General features: G+C 42.4%; 1 protein-coding gene across 3 annotated transcripts in view; it reads right to left on the bottom strand.

The window, feature by feature from the left end:
• Window positions 1-9,512: 9,512 nt before the first annotated feature.
• The window catches only part of AFTPH (aftiphilin), a 42,141-nt gene continuing 30,271 nt past the window's right edge, over window positions 9,513-21,382 (bottom strand). For 2 of the 3 annotated variants that reach the window (XR_007202212.1, XM_048296836.1), the window contains 2 exons: window positions 16,435-16,558; window positions 9,513-10,736 (listed from right to left, as the gene is read on the bottom strand). Coding sequence is in view for 2 of the 3 variants with exons in the window: in XM_048296836.1 (XP_048152793.1) it covers window positions 10,592-10,736; window positions 16,435-16,558 (269 nt within the window). In the remaining variant the exon portion in view is untranslated. Of the gene's footprint in view, window positions 10,737-16,434; window positions 16,559-20,464; window positions 20,549-21,382 lie in introns of all 3 variants that reach the window. The other variant, XM_048296835.1, reaches the window with a different exon arrangement.

The raw sequence follows: 21,382 nt of genomic DNA, 5'->3' as shown, positions 1-21,382 counted from the left end.
AACATCCCCTTGCTCCAAATCTCCCCTCACAGCCTTTTGGGAGCAGAGCTTTTCCCTTGTCAGAGGTCTCTAGCCCAAGGCAAGCACATGCAGCGTACCATGATGGATCAGAGCCCAGAGACTCACTTATTCCTTAGAAAACTGCAGGCCCTCAGACTACCAGAGACCCCACACCACCAGGTGAAACCCACAGAAGATGGGATGTGGTGCCACTGGTTCTCCTTCCAGCAGAGGACAACGAGCTGGGGTTTTGTAAGCACTCTGATCACCACTGCAGCACCAAAGATGAGCAGCTCCCATGTGCACTGTGCTCATGAGACACATCTGTACCAGCCCAAACAGCATCCAGTACCTCTCAGAACAATTCCAGCTGCAGGAAATGTCTCCCTGTATCAATCACTGCATGTGTGTATAATCATATATAACTGTGTATGATAATTGTTCAAAATCAGCTCCTCACAGCAAACTCTGGACAGGGAAAATGGTCTGGGAAGCATTAATTACACAAAAAGCAAACGCAAATCCCTATTATTTGACACTTAAGTTGAAGTGTTTTGCTAGAGAGTGCAGCCTTGAGTTCATCAGCCCCTTCTGTGACCAGCTCCAAACAGGCACCAAACAATCACTCTGTGACTGTAGCATCTTTCCTGACCCTGGCATCTCTCTCTGCAGGGAAAAGACACCTGTAACTCTGCGGCTGCACTTCTGCAGCTCCAACTGCAGGAGAGCCTTAAAATTAACTTTTCTGAGTTATTTAGTTTCCCACATGCGAGTCTGTTTTGCAGGAGAAGAGCAAGGCCTACCTCTGTCTCGCTTTCCTCTTTTCCAGGGGCAGGTCCATTTTTGGGGAGCTCACAGCAGCAGTGGGGTCTGCAGCGCTCCGTCAGGCAGGAGGGAAAAGCAAGCCCTGTTGAAAGTGGAGCACCATCTCCCTTGTGGTCCTGCCAGCGTTCCCTCGCCCGCCTCCACCTGTTTGGGTTGCTGAGAAGAAACCAGAGCCTATTATCAGGCTGGCTGCTTTGTCAGGTGCTCCTTTGATGTAAATTCAGCCACGATAAGATGTGCTGATGGCAGCAAACAGCCAGAGAGAACCGAACGTGCCCTGCACGGTGACCTGCAGGGATTACAGTGATCGGGGCTGTAGACAAATCACGGAGATTAAATGTGAACGAGCTGAGAAGTCTTGGGAGAAGCACCCAGGGAGGCAAAAATAAGCAATGCAGACAGAAAATAGGAAAACAAGGCAGACCAAGGATTGACTAGACCCTACTAATGCATAAATCAAAGTCTTTCCCCACCTCTTGATGCTTTAGCTTTACCACAAGCCTCCTGCTCCACTTGCTGCTGGGCAGCCAGCTGAGAGAAACCCTTCGTGCACCTTTGCTGTATTCTGCCTGTCACAGTTGTCACTGCAGAACCAACTCAGCCCTTACAGGAGAAAAAAAAAACAGGCTTCCCCCACCCACCCTTTTCTTTTATACTTTTTTCTTTTTCAAAAATTTGTGGAGAGCTGCTGACACAAGTTCCTTGAAATCAGAACTGTTCTGCTAATCCCAGTGTCTGCAGAGGCCCCTTCTGCTTCCATCCCGTAAATTCAAGGAAAGCCTACCTGGAGCTAAGGGCACTCCAGGTAGCTGACTTCCAGCAGCTGCCTTTTGCAAGGGTAGAGGACCAGGAGGCCTGCAAGGCCAGAAAAATCCCATGCCCACATCTAAGTTGAAGCAATCCCATGGCCATGCAGCTTTCCTTCCTGCAAATCTGTCCCTGCCTGCAGCTCAGCTGCATTTTGCAAGGTTTCTTGAAAATTTGGAGAGTGGGGCTCTGCTTTTGAAGGTGGAAACATTTAATTTGGGGCAGTATAGCACACCATTGCATTACTTCATGCTTTCATTTTTTAACTGTTGCTAGTGGCGATGTTCTGTCCCTGCAACCTCTCAGATTTGAGGACCACTACTGATTTACGGACCACTCAGCAGTGTGCCAGGTGACAGATGGTATTAAGACACCAAGATTCAGGGGGAAAACCAAAGAGCACCAGAGAAAAGTACTTTTTTCACTGATCAACCTTTCTGCAGCTAAAGGAAGCCTGATGCCTTTATTACAGGCACACACCTTTGGAATTCCAGTTGCAGACAGCATTTTCTGTATCCATCAAAAAGAGAAGTTCTCTAGCAACAACACCAGAAGAACTGCCAAATTCCTCCAGCAAACACCATAAAATCCCCCTTGCCACTGCACACCATGGCTCTTCTCACCAGGGCAGCCACACTGTGTTCACACTTGGAAGCACAAGGGTGAATTGTCAACCCTGCTGACCAGAAGTGGCAGAGCAAGATGTCAGTGAGGCAGATTTCTGCACACCAGGCCTATTATTTGCTAACGAGATTTCAGTTGTGATCCTCCTGACTCAAAACACACTCCAGAGATCAGAACACTCAGAAATTTGTTGACAGCAAGTCCTGGACTCTCTCCCCTCATGCTGCGCTGCCAGGCTGGCCTGGGCAGTGCTGCACCTCACCAGGTATCTCCCTGCACCCACTCCCACTGTCAGGGGTAAGTGGCTTTCACAAGGAGATGGAAATTCAAACTGCACATTTCAGCAGTGTCCTGAGCCAGGTTAACCTCCACAGTGCCACCACGGTCCTCCCGTGCACTGCAGGAACCAAACACAGGGAACAGGAGGAGCCTGTGCCAGCTGCAATGGTCCTACAAGCTGGAAAGGACCAACCTTCCTACCTGGTCAGTCCTGGACTGGGGAGAATTGGCTCAGGCCACCTCCGGAATGAAAGAACAGCTTTCCTAAGGACTGAGATCATACTGCCAGCTTGCTAAGGAGCTGCATTAATTGGAAACCTAAAGGACAGCTATTTGTTCCTCCCTTTCCACCCTGCTTCCTCCTTCCCAGCCAAAGGAGAGGGCAAGTTGCCAGAGGAGACTTCATCTAGGTGGCCAAAGATAGAGACAAAGGGAGAGGACATCCCTTCAAAATGGAAAAGGGGGAGAAAATTGTACCCTTAAGTGCACAAAGCACCCATACAACAGCTCCTTTTGCCATTGTCAGAGGGAGGCAGCTCAGTCCAAGGGAGAGTGGAGTAACCTGCAAGAGTTTGAACAGCTGCAGAACACCCGTCGCCAGCTGCACGTTGATTCTTAACTCGCTTCAGCATTAACTAAGTGACAAAAGGCTTTAGTGCTCCTAATGAAAACACAGTCCCTGCACCAGTAAAATAACACAGCCTTGGAAAAAAACCCTTTTGGTAGCAGAATTCGTGTGCAAACAGGTTTCAGGTCCAAGTTGTTGAGATAGGGACAAAATGTTTGATGATACTTGGGGCTGGAGACAGAGGGGAAAGAGAGGATTTGAAAGCATTAGGGGGACGATTCATGACTGCTTTTGATTTGTTTCCAAAATATCCATGTTTTCTATTTGTGTTAAGGCTCCCTGTAGTTCAGAAGCCAAAATGTGATCCAAAAAGGCCTTATGGATCCTGAACCAGCCTTTGCATTTTTGAAAGTGCCTGTTAGGTACTTTCCACTCTGCTCTGAATTCCTGTGGAAGCTGCTCCCACATCTTTCTCCAAGACTGTAGTGAGCAACTGAAGGGCTTTAGGGAGAGATTCAGCAAATCTTGTCACCTTGTCTTCTGTAAACTCCTTGGACTGGTGAGCATAAAGGAGTAAGAAAAACCCAAACCAGCAGTCCAGCTACTCATGGAGTGTCTGCACACAGCTGCCAGCGTTCACTTGTTGTTCTTTGTGGACAGTCTCCTCACACACCTCTTTTCCTCAGCTGAAGAAGACCTGAAAAACCAGCTCCAACCACAGCAAAAATTACAATACAGACAGTATCACAGCTCTGCAGACCCGACTGACAGCCCAAGGGGACACTAGAATATAGACATTAGACAGAGACAGTTCTGCCATGACCACACACATGTCCTCTGCATGTCCCACTGTACCTCAATCTGCTCCTCTGACCACAGAGCTGTCCACTGGCTTTGGAAAGGCATGTTGGGACAAAGTTGTGTGGCAGGAGCAGCAGGACTGCCCTCCTTTCCTGTGTCACTGTGTGGTCTCTCAAGCAATAGGAGAGACCCTTACTAGCTGTTCTTGGCCCTATTTATACCAATAAGCTGCAGCTGACGATTAGAAATGTGGAACTAGCACGGGAGAAGCCAATTTGTCTGCTCCTTTTACTACTGCAGTTGGAGTCTGTGACAGACAAACTCCCCAAAGTGGCACAAGGTGCCGCATCCATGCCACCAAAAGTGCTTGGGGTGGGATGGGCTTTTTCCCCCAAGAAACAAGTCCAAAGGGTTTACCCCTGTGCAGAGCCAGCCCAGCTGTGACAGCATGGCTCACGAGGATGGAGCTGAACACCACAGAGGTCTTTGGGGTTCGTACCGTGGTGAGGTCTGGGGTGCTCACTGCATCACGGCACGAGACCACAGCTCCCTGAGGTACCCTGCACAACTCCTTTTCCTATGAGGTATCCTGCTGAGCAGCTGGAGGCCAGGCAACACAATAAGGTTTGATCCAAAGAACTTGCTTTTCTCCCCATGTGCAATGCCTCCTGAAGACCAGCTCAGGCAAGACAACACTTCCTGCTGTTTATAAGATGAAGACAGTCCTGAAAACTACACCTGGCCCTCAGCGAACTGCCCTCACTGCAGTTCTGTGCTGAGGGAAATGAACACCGAGTGTTTTATCACTTAAAGAGTCAAAACCAACTGAGACACGTTTCATTGGAAAAGCGAAAACAAAAGCACAGAGAACGCTGCTGAGCTGAACCTGCACCTCAGCTTCCCCCTCCCTCCCCAATTAACTTCATTGCTTTAAATAAGGAAGGCAAGGCTCACACCATGACAACAATCCCAGCAGAAAACCTACTTGTATCCCGAGCGGGTTTGCTTGCTGGACCTGGTGTGAACCATGCAAACGCAAGGACCTGCCCACGCAGGAGCACCAACAAACCCTGATGAGCGAGGATCACTCACAGCAGCTCCACTGACAGTAGGGGTAGCAAATGTCACCCTGGGCACACAACCAGTGAGGGCACAGGTGACAGCCCAGCAGAATCCCATAGGGAATACAGCCCAACCTGATGCCTCACATCAGTTTATTGCACACATGGGTACATATTCTAAACACACAAAACTATGCCAAAAGGATCATTAAGCATATGGAAAACCATGCCAGAAGAATCATTAAGGCTGTTTAGGCAAACATTAAGAAATATGTACAATACCTTAATTTGACTCTCCTTTGAATTATTTGTTTTCCACAGGACCCCAGTGTCTTTTAGTTCAATGAGAAGTTTGGTTTTTTTTTTTTTGCCCCTTTGTTGCTGCAGAAGTAGCCCCAAGCCTTACTTGAGGCACACAATCCAACTGCTGTATGGTGTACAGCACTAGGAACCCCTGCAGGTATGTGCCAGGTCAGCAGGGTCCTGACACAATCAGCGGATCTGCAGCAGATGACTCAGAGACCCTAAACTAGGAAAATACTTTTCTTTGGTGACCACGTAGTGAATCCAGACATGAGACAGTCAGAATTCCCCTCTGCCTTTGAGATGTGTGTGAGACCTGTGCCAGATGAGTCCTTCTCAGCTATTGCTGACACAGAGCAGGATGGCATTTCAAAGAGTCGATCTTCACAACTCATCTGTAACACAGGGTTAACAACATATATTACACTTTTAAGTACAGGTTGACAAGGTGAAAACAAGAGCTCCATCAGTTTTGGATGCACCACACGTGCACCTGACCCCCAGTGCCACAGAGCCACGACTGAGTATCAAACAAGCAAAGCTCCTAATTGCTTAAGCTACATCCCAGAGAAATTAGCATTTCTGCACATCCCAATCAGGCAACTCATGCTGTGCACCAAATGACAGAAGTGCACAAGTGACCTGCAAAAAAAGCTGGCATGGCCAGCTGCTCCCAGCCAGGAGAGCATCACACTCCCCTGTGCCTTCTCAGCAATTTCCACATAAGGCCACCCCATCCCCTTCTACTGCAGGAAGCAGGGGCCCTTCAGAGAAGAGTTTCACTGCACTACGCTGATTCAGAGAATAAATCTGCACAGGACACGAGGCAAGGATCAGGCGAAAACAGGAGGATATGTAAGCAACAACTATCACATTGCAGACACATGACAGGACTGAAGCTGCAGTTCCAAATCCGTGGCACAGCTTTGCTTTGGAGGATTTGATTTTATACCTACAGCCTGGAATTATAATGTACCTCCTTATCTAAAAATAATTCTTCAAAAAGGCCTTCTAACATCTGGACTTGTATCGATGCTAAGACAGGCACCAGCAGCTGCATTTAAACCCCTTAGTCTGCAACCCAGCTCTCTACCAACAATAATTGACAGCAATAGCAGGGCTGCGGCGATGCAGCTCCCACTCACCCCACGGCTGTGACACATTTCCTCTGCAGAACAGCAACTCAGACCCTTGGGTCTCCGAGGCTCAGTTCCAGATTTTGGAGAAAAGCAGCCAGTGGGCACAGTGTGTGCACCTGTAATCCAGCCCAGGCTTTCCCTTCTCTCCAAATGCTCCTGCTCCTCATGCTTGTATCCCACTTTCTCTACCACCTGCTCTTCCTACAGCTATCCCAGCTGCCTATACTCTGAATCCTGCTTCACCTTCTTATTTCCCCTACTCAGAGCTTCTGCTGAGCTCTTGCTTTGTGTTTTCTTCCAGCTCCTCCTCCCCTTGTTTTCAGTCCTCTGAATTTGAATGTGTTGTTTCTTCCCATCTCCTTTCACGTTCCAGGCTCCCTGGAGGGAGCAGATTAGGTGCTTGCTGCCTTTAGTGCCTGTGCTCTTTGGCAGAGGCCGGAAGACAAAAAACTTCTGATTTTGTAGCAGACGCTCCTAGCAGGTGCTATGCAATTATTAGATGACATACGCTTTTAAAAATTATATTCAAGTGTATTTTGCAACTATCCTGTATTTTCAAGATGCTCTGAAATTTAGAAGATAAATATGCAGAGTTGCAGAACTGGCACAAAATGTCAATGGTTGGACCAAGGGTGATGCATCTTACATGCACTGAGGTAAGTCTCCCTCACATCCTATAAAGCCCACCAGATATTCAGCTCAAGTGCAGCAGTCCAGCAACAAAACTTTCCACACAACAATTTCATTACCAGGCAAAATTCTGTACAACTCAACGTGACAAAGAGTTAACTTCAGTACACACTCAATGCATTTGAGGACATGTACACACATTATTTGCAAGCTTTACTTTTGGCATCTCAAAATGAATTTGCTGAGCTAATGATATTCTGAGAAGGTGTCAACATTCCAGGTGCTGTGGGCAGTCCAGCACTGCCAGCACCTGCAGCAGGTGGTGGGGCTCTGGGTAAGGCAGAGCTGAACCCCCAAGTCTCACAGCACAGTCTTTCAGATAACACAAGCAGAGCCCAACCCTTCTTAGCAGTCACTCAGGAGCCTGCAGCTCCCTTCACAGTGGGATCTTTGGATTTTGCTTCATGGCCATGTGCCAACTCAGGGAATTGCATCTGAACCAGGTGTCCTCCGCTGCTTGTGCTGGACAGGCACATAAGCACTTACTTGCTCCTCAATGGCACCAGTTCTGGGGTGAAAGTGATGCACCCTGACATGTCTGGTGACAATGCACAGCAACCCAAATGTGCACAAAGTATCTGTTGCCATCCTGCCCATAAGCCTACTGGCAAGATTAAACTAGACAAGGCATGTTGTGTCACTGGGAACAGCATGGAAGGACAACCCCGATGCAGCCGAATCTGTTAGCCAAAACTTTCTGCATATGAACAAAGCTGCCTGTACAAGACAGGAGAGAGGCAAGAGGATCCTGTCTGTCCATCCCACCATCAGCAACAAAAAAGGAGGCTTAAGCAAGGAGACAAAAAGCAGTGCTGTGTTTTAAGGCAGGCAGCATCCACCTCAAAAGGCTGAACTTCGATTGTAAGCTTTATGTCTTTCAGCAGTGTGAAGGTCTGTGGGATGCAGAAAGAACATAAACACCCCATAAACACACTCAGGTTTCACAAAGTTTCAGATTGGTACATCAGTCACAATAGAAATCTCCTTTTTCCCCTCCCCCATCCACGGTAGGCCACCAGAACTGCACTCGGAGACTGGAAGACAAATGGGCAGCTGCCTCTGGAGGCAATTGTGAGGAGACTAAAGATCAACTTGCAGCTGGCATTTCCACCCCCACCTCTCCTTAATACTTCAGTCCACTCGCTGCCAGACAAGGATCATGAGTCAGCTCCTAAACATATTCTCCCTGAAACAATAGCTATAGCTCTGTGCTGCAGCTATCCCACTGCTCCAGCTCCAAGGGACACGCCACAGTCACGGAAACAAAGGCACCAATTTTAACCTACAGCAGCCCAACACCAGAACTGAATGATATAATAAGCATGTACTAAAGAATACTATGCTAAACCTGGGAGATTAGCAAAGCTAATTTCAACATGTAACAGGCATGAAGTCAGTGCTGTAATGAAAACCTGCAGAAACAGCAAACAGACGTGGTTTTGGGGCTACACGGTAAAGCAGATGGCTTTTGCTTAAACCTTTTCTGCTACAACAGGGTGCAGTTTGATACCACATCACTGTACGCTGCAATACTAATTAGAGGGCAAAGGAGACAATTTAGCATTTACAAATTAACTTTATCACAGCCATAGAAGCTGCTCTCTCAATTCTGAGCAGCCACCACTCACTGAAACTCCTGTATTCACAAAGATGGAACCCCAGCACTTGTCTCCCAAAGACATTTCAAGAAGTAAAAAGCTTCCTTTTGCAAGGACAACCTTTCAGCTTACCCAGCTAATGGCATCAAACTCAGGCTTTTCTGACCCAAGTGCTGTCAGACAATAAAGAACTCAAAGAATAGACAAAAAAACACACTAGAGATTTCTCAGAACTAGATGTTAAGTGATGAACTGGTGGTAACGACTGAGCACTTAAAGAGCTGTGCACATAGTAAAGGCATGGAAGAGTCTATGTCCATGCACCATCAAGAAATAGCAGCACCCAGAACATGCCTTACCTGCAGCCAGTCCACTGAGACCCTCTGATGAGATGTTGCTCACAGAGCTACAGCGCAAGCTAACATGAGAGGAGACTTCAGTGACTGCTATGTTTCTTTTTTTTCTGTAGCTAAGAAATCAGCAAACCCAGTTGTCCTTTCTCGCCTCACCATAGCTGGTGTTGCTTACAGCTGAGTATTGCCAATTGCTTTGAAGAAGTCTCTAACCCCAAATATCATGAGCCACATTGCCCTGCAAGCCAGAAAGGAAACTGGTGACAGAAGTAAAAGACTGACTCCCAGAGACAGGAGGACTGAAGGAAAGTCCACAAGACCCTGCCAGGAGTGGTTTGTGGGACTGAGCAACACAAATTAGAAGGTCTTACTGCTAACACAGTGAGCACATCAATTTTACCACCAACAGAAAGGTGAGGAATGCACACATTCTGTAAAAAAAGAGAGCAGGCTATATACATATGTATCTTTTAAATTATTTTATTTTGTGTAAGCTAAAAGGAAATTTACACACTTAAATCTCAAAAGACCTTGGGCATGCATATTGACCTTTTTAGAGGTTCTTCGACATAGCTCTCTTTTTTCCATAGGAATTTCCCCAGACATTTACAACCCATAGTTTTTTACTGTATATACAGCCTAAAACCATAGCAATCTATGATTATGTCATTTTACACTGTGCAAAATCAAACAGGAATAGTGGTACAACAGAACATAAAAATTTTTAACAGGTAAATTTCATTGTAAGACATTCATATTGTTTTGGTCCTTCTTTTCCAAATCAAACTGATTAAAAGCAGACAATCTTCTAATGATCAAAAAAAAAAAAAAAAAATCAAGTGTTTAGACAGTAATCCATAACTGGAACAAGAAGTTACTGACAGTATACCTTTCAAAAGGCCATATAGTGACAGAGCCATACTATTGAAGTTCAAGAACATAAAAACTGATCAGCCAACCAATCAAACAGGGGGAGGGGATGGGGGAAAAGAAAAGGAAAAACACATCTTAAGCTTGTTAAAACACAAAAGAAATTACTGGGTTTTAAAGAAACAATAACTGAAAAACCCACAAAAGGGACAACATAACCTTTTGATTTTTTTTCCAGCAAGAAGTATTTTAATGTATGCAGGAAAGAAAAAGTTGCTCAATGCAATCAGAAAGTCTTAAGGGGGAGCTTCACAGATTGTGAAGATCAAAGTTTTCATTATGTGTTGATAGGATATTTTTTTTTAACTTTTAAAAGTTTTTTAAGAAGGACACCACCAGTGTATTTCACAAAGACATAAATGTATACAGCCCAGCACAACAAAAAGAATAGATCTTCAAAAAGATTTACCCCCAATTATTTACATTTTTCTCTAATATAAATTTAGGACTCCAGTATGTAAATAAATATACATTACTATGTATACCTTTCTAGTGCTGCTTACCAACAAATCATCTGAACTTGATATTTTTTTAATTAAAGCAAGATTGCTTTTTACGACCCGCAGAGGGAAGAAAAAAAAAAATCAATAGAAAACGTCCAATTCACATCACTTTAGTCTACCTTTTCTTGGCAGCTTGTTGAAGGTGTTAATGTGGCTGGGAACATCAACACCTTGGCATGCATGAAAGTTAAGTCAGGAAGGCTAGAAATCACCTTGGCAGCCTCTTCACTAAGATGTTCTTCCTTTTTAGGCTTCCTGTTGGGAAGAAAAGAACAAAGTGCATTAATCCAGTACCTGATATCCCTGGGATCACTGAAAGAATCACTGATTGAAGCAATGTTCTGTCAGCTTGTCTCCCACTGACAGGCACTTCTGTAAGCTACTTGAAGGTAGTCTAATGTTATAATACCTACCTGCCTACCAATAATGTGTTAACAGAGAGAGTCAGCAAAATGTTCCTGTGTATATTGTTGCAATAAGGAAAAGTCCTATTCAAATGGTAATTTTTACAGATTTTTTTCTTTTTTTTAGCAGCTTCAAGAGTCAAGAGACTCACTTGAAGAGACAACCATGCCCATATTCTAGAGATAAAACAGTAGGAGCATTAGTTCTAAAGTACCTAAATCTGCTACAATCTTCAAAAATAAAATGGAAAAGATCTTAAAAGGACATTAAGAAACTCCTAAGTTACTTCTCAAGAATTTAAAAATAAAAACACACTTATGCTGTGTTTTCAACATGATTGTTCTCAGACTGCACATCATGCTACTCTACATTGTGATCCCAAAATCTTTTTTCCCTTCAGGATTCAACAGTAGCAAAAGGTGCCTCACAAATAAGCGTATCTACTCAGTTTGAAGTGCAAGAGTATGAGTAGCCATGATACATTCAGCAGTTTGGGAATCACTAGGGTTTACTTTGCCTTTTGCATTATTCACAAGAATTACTGAGCACAAATGAATAAAGAAGTCTGAATCCCATGTCGCTTGGTTCTCACTATTATGCAAAAACTCACACTTCCCAAGTAAAATGAAGCCTGGCTCAGACTGTTACAGACCCCCCTCCTTTGCCCAAGCATCCATACTTTACACACATCTGGCTTATCTTTGAAGAACACTGCCTACTACTAGAAATACTCAGTTTTCCATCAAACATTATTCCAGTTTCAAAAAGGCACCTGCTAAATCCTGTAATGATATAAGAAATTCCAACTGAATAAGCTCCCTCACGTTTGGGGGAAAAAAGCTGAGACAAAAGGCTTGAACCAAAGAAACTGCTTTCCCTAGAACACTTCAGAAATTTCCTTTCTGTATCTGGTCTTATAGATAAACTTTAAACCTAGCCCATGAGAGGGCAATGTCCACTCCAATCATGAAGCAGCATGTACTTATACTTTTTGTCAACCCCCATGAGGATTGTTTCCTCAGCTGAGCAGAGACCAGTGGAAAGCAAAGGGCTACATGTTTGCTTTCACAGCAGCCTCAGAATTCCTTAGCTAGAAGAAAAAAAGAGCTGGAGTCAAACGCATCCTTGACATCTGATGATAGTGTTGACCATCGTCACTGATCATTGTGCTGACACTGAACTATCACTTTTGTTTGCTACCTGAAATCTCCACTCGATGGAAGTTCTCTAGATGAGGCAGTCTAAACACTAAATCTGACTTACCTTCACAGAATAGCAGTATTTTTTTTTCTCTGCTGCAGTGGAATTTCACGAGCTACTGACTAGGCAGATTACCAAATTCTAGAGGATAAACAAAGCTGTGTGCTGGATTTACTGAAGGAAGAAGCAGAGAGCCAATATGTGCCTCCTCTAACAACTTCACAGTCAGCTCTGTTTGCACTCAAAGGACTATCTCTGAGCTGTTGAAATGTGGTTCTCACCCACCACTGTGTTATCAGTATCTGGTGCCACTATTAATAATCACTTACCACAAGCCCCTTAAAGGTACAAACTCCTGGTGATCAAGGACTTAGAGCTAACAAAGGAGTGTTTGACAGAGGAAGCCAAAGGAAGAGGGCTGCCTTGGAGATGTTCCTGTAATTGTTCATCAGGCGAGATGGAGCTCACACACTCCTTGCTATTTATATTTCTCTTCCTCCTCTGCTCAGCTGCAGCATGTTGAGAAGTGGCACTGCCGGGTCCCAGACGCAGCGCTGCGCTGTATTCCATGGTCACGTGCAGAACTTTTACCACAGGACAGTGCCACCACTCCTGCTGTACCAGCTGCTCTCACTGCACATCAGGCACACCAGCGAGCCCAGTCAGGTGTCCATCTCGCCCAGTTACCAAATGCTCCCCTTCTGGCTGGAGGCCCTTTGCAATAATTTATCTACTCCAAAGCAACGTAAAAAGTATCTCTAAAGCAGGACAAGCTAACACACTAACACAGCAACCACTGCTTAACTATGACCAAGACAGAGCTACAGATACAATCACTTGGTAATGAGACTCAAACCCCTTTTTGAAATCATCTCAGTGCAGAAAGGGGTGAGATGGCCAAAATTCTCCATGGAGAGAGGCAGGTTCCTCTGCATTACAATAAAACTAGACACTGCAAGTACCCTTTCTGGGTAACAATCAATGCTTTTGCTAGCAAATATCACCAGGGCAACCCTGAAGAATTACTCACTAACTCCCTAATTTTAAAAGACAAAGTAACATCATCACTGCAGACAGGTTTTACCCTTAAAACTTAGCAAATTGCCTCCTAACTGTGATGTCCTTTAATAGAGGCAAGAGAAATAACTATGCATTAATTTCAGGCACATCTTTTGCTGAAGATGTTCCTGTTGCCAAGAGCTTCTTTTGCTGAGCCCTGATGAGTGGAGGAGAGCCTTGCAGAGCTTTTCCTGCTCATGCTGTCCTCATTTCTGGGTGCCATGGCTTAAAGAACAGACACCTGAGTGAGCAGACTGTCAGTGGCAGCTGTACTACTCATGTCTGCTTTGGAATCAGAACTTCTGATTACAAAACCATGAAAGGACCCATCCCTGGATCAAAACAAGGTCTCTGCCTCATTCAGGTTTCAAAATAATCCTCTACAGCACACTTTGTCCCCATCCATCTCTTCTCTTACACTAGGTTACATTTCCTCCCAAGAAGGAGGACAGGAGGGATACCCCTACCCAAGCATTTGTACCAGCTCCTCTACCCCTGGGCACCACATTTCAAAGGCATGTTAACACTAAGCCACAAGAAACAAACCAGACTGACAGGCAGGAAAGGTGTTGGAGGAAAATTTAACAAGAAAGAGGGAATGCTTTGTCCATCCATCACTTGAATGTCACTGCTCTGTTTTGCATTCCAACCCCTTCCTGCAGCATTCAAGTCTTTCAGGGCTTCAGTCACCTCTCATGTTTGCAAAGGGTTTTGTGGATAGCATCAGCAAGGCCAGGCTTTATCAGCAACAATGAGCTGATTAGAGAAATGCACTTTAAAAACACTCTATAATTAAGAGTTAGCCTGCTCCATCCAACACCATTCCCAAGGAGTATTTCCAGTTTAAATGAAGGTTTCAGCCATTTCTTGGAAAGGTATCAGTGCTCTGCTTTCCTTCAAAAAGACAGCAGATAAACTTTTGATCTCTGCCAATTCTATGGAACGAGGCAAGGCTGGAGACTCTGGAATGCTGGATCCCTGACCTTCAACACTTACTGCTGCCGTCAAGGCTTCAGGCTTAAGCTGAGGGGGAAGTTTCCCCTCCTCTCCCAATACTTTCCTGCTGAGAAACCAACTTTCTGGTTCAAGAGGTGGCTTTGCAACCAAAGACAGGGCTATTTTAGACAAAGATGATTCTTCACGTGGCATCCCAACAGCTGAACAATGGTATTTTCACTCTAAACTTTACCCTAAAGCTCCTGAGCTCAACCAAGTTACAGACACGAGATAGCCTCAGCACAACTGAAGCTGCCATCAAAGTGATCTTAATCCATTGTTTTTGTCTTCCTCAGTCAGTTATCATGGATGTCTAATAGTCCACATTTCCAGGCTGGTGCATGAACCTTTTCCTCATTGACCTGGCTGTACCCAGCTACTCCTATTTTAAAGTCTCCAGTTCACTACAAAAGAATTTAAAAAAATGAAAAGAAAAACAAATTTATTACAAAAAGCTAACATTGTGCCACATTATTTGGCATATTGCTGAGGCTATACCTTTTTATTTCTCAGAAGGTTTCTAGCTTGAAAAAACAGACTGCTTTTCTTTTGGAGAGCATGAAGTCAAGCAGAGAAAGCACTTGATATTTTTTTAAAATTCAGAGTTGATAAAAACACACAAAATGTATTAAACAGTGAACACAGCTAATCCATGTGTGCGTCTGAACTTAGCCTCCAAGCCTGAGGTCCCCAGCCTGATATAGTGCTACATCACAGATCTAGAACCAATTCCTGTTGGTAAGCAGTGCTCTCCAGGACAGAGGAAGAGCTCTGACATCTGGGTTAAGAGCTTTAAGAGCACAAGCAAGAGCTTTCAAGTGCATTGTGAAAGCACTGGAAAAAACCCCAAACTCCTCATATCAAAAAAGCAACAATACAGAAAAATGAGGGTCAACATTCATTTACTTCCCTGCTCCTTTGTAAACAAAAAGCTAAGACATCTTAAAGCAAGGTACAAATCTATGAGTGCAGGTACAATAAAGATACATTGGGAGTTTGCATGTCCCACTGTGGTTACTTTAAAATTAGGTTTAGAACATAATACAAAAATATTTCAACTGTAACTATGTTTTCTAATTAATGAAAGTCAGACTTCCACTACAATATCTCCAGGAAGAGTACGTGCACTCCATGGACAGAAAAAGAGGGAATCCAAAAGACCCAAAACTCAGCATCGAAGTGGGGAGTTCCCTCTACTGGTTCTCCCTTGAAATTTCATGGCTTGTTGATTTCGTGTTCACTTTCAAAGTTATCACTGCAGGAAAACTAGGAAGGTAGTTTTCTCAGTAAAAGAGCATGTTTTAAAAGAACTCTTGTAAATTACAAATTAGTCATTTTAAGCCAGCTACGTCCCACCATTACTGTGCCTCCTCCTAAGGGCTGTTGCATGAAAACACATCTGGTTTTAGAGTGCTGACTAAAGCCCAAAGCTCACTTGGGAGTGAAGATGTTACCATCTACTTGTTGCATGTTGAGGCACACACTTCCAAAACCCCAATGTTTTACTTGGTAAAGATCCTTCAGCATTTATTTTAATGGCCACAGACATTAATTATGTTAAGATAGTCCAGGATCCTACTGCTAAGATACACATTAAAAAAATAAACCCAAAGAATACAAGCTTATAAATGGAGACACTATTCTGTACCCATTCAACAGGCCAGACTTCAAGAAAGCCATTTGATGCCTAAAGCCTTTCTAGAGATGCTACCTATTAAAAAAGCACAAAACTGCTTCACCTGTGCTCCACTAGAGCAGAAAGGACATCCTAAACCAACTACACACTCAATCCTTAACCTGCGACAGCAAAATTAAACTGATGTTTGGTCACCGAAGTTTTGACAGGTGTTAGAAATATTTGTGAAGGGACAAATAGAGTCATAATTATTAGTCTGTTATCATTTTACTTGCGGAACATTCTGTATTTATAAATTACACAGAGCCGAAGGAGAGTCTTCTGTCTCAGTCCTAAGTAACTGAGCTGATTCAGTTTACCCTGCTATTCTTAGGAACCAGCTCTGGTGCTAAGAAATTTGCTTCCTCCAGTTCAGTTTGGCTCTAGCTTTTCACCTTAGGTCCTGGTGATCCTGTTCCTTCAGCTCATAAACACTTTTCCATCTTATTTTAGAGTTCTACAATAATTTGAAATAAGAACTCCAGTACCATGAACTTCAGATTTAAAATTTAAAGCCTTTTGACCATTCAGGAACTTCTGCCCTAAAACTGCACACACGCTGACACCTCACATTTCACACCACCCTTAGAAGACAAATGTGCAATGAAGAGACTTTACCTTGTGGACGTGCTTGCCTTCTCCACTGTGGACATGAGCCTTGCAAATGCATCAGTCACTCTGTTGCTTGTGTTGGAAGTTTCCAGTTTTGAGGTTGTCAATTCATACAACTCAGGATCCACACCTTATAGTATAAAATAATAATCAGTGATGGTTGGAGGCACGTAATCATAATTAGCCACAGACCAACTTGCTAGAGACTGTTTTCTGTAAACATCTGAATCATTTATAATTTCAAGATACATGAAGAGAACATGACAGAACATGTTTGCATTTCTGAAGCATCATCCTCTCTCCCCATCCTTTTTCAGCAGCTTTTTCAGTTGTAGTACAAAACACACATCTTGGATCAAGTCTGGCATACAAGGTCTCAGTCTATGAGTAAACGAAACCAATTTGATTGACTTTTTAGAGTGAAACCTCCATAAAAATGTCAGCTGTGTCAAAATGGATTGTTTCAATTACTTCAACTCAACTGCCTGTACTAAAAGAACACTGCATGTTAACAGGGACCAACTCTTCACCTAGAGATTACAAACAACACTGGCATGCAATAGAGTGCATTTAGTATCTGGCTTTTCACTAGGGGTCGTGTTGAAATTTGAAGTGAGGAAAAGCAGCTTTTATGAAACACAGAAGTGGAATGGCATTAAAAATATGCACAGCCCTACCAAAACTTTTAGTGTGTGCTCCCTTTTCACCTTCCAAGTATTTCTAAAGCATTAAGTATCTGAATGTTTCAGCCTTGAATTCCTAGCTTCAGGTATCTGAAATCAGATGCTGAATTTTGACATCCCATTTGTCGCAAATGGATTTCAGATTTTAGCAGCAGAGGTCATTCTGAAAACAGTGCAAACAATGGAAACCTGTATGCAAAAAATACGTATGCATGAGTTAAATTCTACCTGTTTAGTACCAAGCATCACATCTCAGTAGGAAGCAGCTCTAGGATTTTTACATATTACATACTATTCCTTAAAAAAAAAAAAAATCTCTAGGAATTAGAATTATCAAAATAAATCATGAGGAAAGACTGTTACAGCAAATTTTGTTGCATTTTAAATTGCTGATACTTCCCTAGCTACAGTTTCAGATATTTTATGCTCCATGGATTCCATGAAGTGTGCATATGTGCCATTCACAAGGCATTTCTCAAAGACAGCACAGAATTTTTGTACATAAGCACTGTGTTTATTTACAGACACCTGTGTGCTAAACAGGTTGTGCCAGCTGGTGTGGACAACACCAAAGCATTTAATCCTACTGCAGAACAAACACTGCAAATACTGGGACCTGATGGTCCCATGCAGCTCCCTAATACAAAACCAGCATTGATTAATGTTTGCTGGTGATTGTATCCAGCTTACAAGGATCACGATGCTTTTAGAAGTGATCCTGAAACACCAAAAGATTACTAAAAATAAATGCCAGTGCCTATTGTCCTGCCTTTACCACCAGTAACTGCAGCACTGTGTGTGCTAATGGATGATGTTAATCATCCTCAAACCTGCTTTGCAGGAGCTCTCCTCAAGCAGTGTCTTGACCATTTATGCTTTTGGCACAAGTTAATTCTTCTTTTATTGTGAGGAAACTAAGCTGACCGAAATGTAAAATAAAGAAAATCATCAGGTTAAGCTGCAGGAGGTGCAAGATTTGTTCCATAAAATATGAGCTGATTAGAGATTAATCAACTGTCCTTTTAACATATATTTTTTTTAAAGTCTGGACTTTCACAATTGATTTAATCCAGTTCCATGCAAAATATCAAAATATGTACTGTCCTGAGACCAGTATACCAAGACTTCTAGAAATGTCAGATGTTTACAGAAGTTAGAAATAGGAAAAATCCCAAATATTCCATAAAATATCCACTTTCAATCAGGGAGAGGAAGCCTTGAAGAAATACATTTTGACTTGCAGAAGCCTGTGAAATCCCATTAAGGTACACATTGGAAAGCTAATTGAAGGAAGGAGCCCTTTGACATGCAACTCTGCAACAAACATTAAATGCAACCTTGTAAGTTACATCATTTAGGTATTCCCATTTACAGTCCTGTATTGGGATGTCACTGCTCAATTTACTGTTCTTTAGGCACCTCTTACTCAGCTACATTTATGTTAAGCTATTAACATGAAAAATAAAACAATACAGTAAATCTGCGGGAACATACTAGAAATGAGTAACTCCCTGTTCATAATGTGGAATGAAAATTTTTATTAAAAAGTTATTTTGGGTACTGATGAAATCAGACTGAGAAGACTCCAGTGTCAATCTATAGCAAGTAAAATAAGTCTCCAAAGAAAGAATAAACTTCTACTGATAAAAGTTTCTTCTTTAAGCAAAAAAAAAATCTAGCAATTTGTCTTTCAATTATTTTATATATTTTTTAAGAGTTGCATATTCTCCATTTTATTCAGATGATGATAGAATATTTAAGGAAAGCACTGCAAAACCTTAATGAGATATTGAAGGAAAGTTAGCCAACCAAACCCCACACAAAGCTCCTAAACACACACACAAACACACGAGCTGCAAGCCATGAAACAAATGACTTTCCCAGAAACAAGTCAGTAGGGAAAAAAAACCCAAAGCCAAAACAAAATAAAGAAAGAAACAATAGGGAAAAGAAAGGGGGGGTGGGGGGAGGGAAGCACTATAGGGCATACCAGAAAAGGTGATAATACCTGTAACTTGATGAAGCAACAACATAAAAAATAAAATGCAATAAAAGACTAACAGAGTATTCCTTCAGTAACCCCTTCCAGTGTGCACACCTTCTGCACAAGCAGTAAGACATGTACCCAACTACACAAGCAGTAATACATGTACTGGGCACTGGTGACTTGTGTCAGTTGACTTGCACACACTTACAAAGAATCTGTAGGACTCAAAGCACCTTGACTTTGCTAGCTGTCACTTCCATGACAAATCTGCCCTCTTTCATCTGATAATGGTATTTCTCAAGGGTGGAATAAAAAGTCATTTAGATTGCCATGCCGTGAAATTGCTTTCAGTGATTAGATTTTAAAACCAAAAAAGCGTGTTTCTAAAAACAAAAAATACCATAATAATTATAATCACTTATTTGAAATGTGGGAGGACCCCAAACATCTTATGAACCAATTTTAAAGATTAAAATCACTAAGAGGAAAAATATCTTTCCTATGAAAGAAATTGATTATCATGGCTTCAGGCACTGTATGGAAAGAGTACTTGCCTTAGCAACTTAACCTATGCACTGGAACAAATTCCCAAATTGTTCCCTGAAATTCCTGCAGAAATTTATTCAAAGTGTAGGTTTTCATAAGCTTGTGCAAAATACTCAGAGCATGTAAAAACCACGTGATAAATGAATTTAATTACTTTCAAGCATTATTCAATGAGAGAGTGGTGTTTTCATCTTCTTTTTAAGGGAGTAAGTTGCAGATAAAGTGCTTTGGCTTCAAAATTAACATTAATGAACTTCTAATATCCCACAAACATGCAACTATCCTTCTTTTCTATCAAAAAGGCTGTTAAAACACTTCTTTCACTTTATTATTAGTAGTAGTAGTCCACGACCTCCTGGGCTGTGATACATCAAGCTCCATAAGTTTATATTCATATGTGGCTTCCAAATATCATCATAATCCTGTAATTTGGAGGCACTCAGAGAAGAGAGCAAGCCTCATATTTTAGCAATTGCCACATCTACACCATTTTTCAAATTTCCTTAAGTGCTTAGAAGAGTTAACTTCTGGAATTTCTCATTTGAAACAAGTGTTTTAACATCTTATTTGCAAGAGCATAGAAGACACTCATTCCTTCAGCAGGTGACAAATACAGAGCTGACAGTACCTTTTAAATACTTCGTACTCGATACAAAACATCAGAAAACAGAACACAGATTAAAGGAAAAACGCAGTAGAGAGACATTTTAGAGAAACGCAATGTAAAACTTCTCCTTGTTTGTAGGAAAGTCAAGTGATGTGCTCATGCTTTTAGTAAGTCATTATATTCTTACAGTTGTGGTTTTAACACTCTGCTGACCTGGGATTGTGGTGGTGCTGCTAGAGCTACTGTCATCCACGGGCCCAAAGAAATCAAGGTTCAGAAGAGTGGAACCTCCACTAGCTTGAAATTCAGTGACCGTGTTGGTAGGCAGCCATATAGAAGGTAAGCCAAGGGAGGGGTTTATGTGTAAAAAGGGGTAAGACACACACTTGAACATGCAAGTTATAATTAGTACTCAGTACGCAATTTAAAAATCGACATGAAAACAATGCTTACAGTATTAGTTTGTACCTTCTAAAATGTTAACAACTTAATTCAGTGCACATTTCCTCATGTACAATGTAGCAAGGAAATCAACACTAGTAACTTTAAAATAGAAATATTTATTTCAATCTAAAAATGAAAGAGAACCAGCATGACCCAGAGAGAGAGATGTGACCAGTTAAAGGGAAACAATATATAGGTCAATTGATAGTTAAAATATAATGGGCTTTTTCCTCCCCTCACTGAAATTGAAAGCCATTCTTTCATTAGGAAAATTCTTCATTAGCAGATCCTCAAATAGCAAAGAACAAAAAGAAAAAAAAACATTCAAAATTTTATTTAGCAGCTTTAAGCTATTAATTATCATTATCTTAAAGCAGCGTGATCACTGCGTAACAAATGCCACTCATATGTTCAGTTCCTCACTGGTAAATTATACTGTTCCCCTTTAGTACTAAAACAGAAATCAAACCAAGATACATTTTAAAGTTGTTTGTTAAAAAGAAAGCATGATGATTGACTGAAGTAGTAAGACACCAGACAACAGCAAAAGGGTCCATCCAGGCTTTCCTTCAGCACCATGATATTGCTATCCAAACTCTTACACCCCACACGTTCTGCAACAACACAGTGTGGCAACACCTGTGCAGTAAGAGATGCACTTTATCTGAGCCTGCCTTTGAACTTGTC

This window comes from Corvus hawaiiensis, chromosome 3 (assembly GCF_020740725.1).
Source record: "Corvus hawaiiensis isolate bCorHaw1 chromosome 3, bCorHaw1.pri.cur, whole genome shotgun sequence".
Lineage (NCBI taxonomy): Eukaryota > Metazoa > Chordata > Aves > Passeriformes > Corvidae > Corvus > Corvus hawaiiensis.
This window is presented reverse-complemented; position numbering and strand designations above follow the sequence as displayed.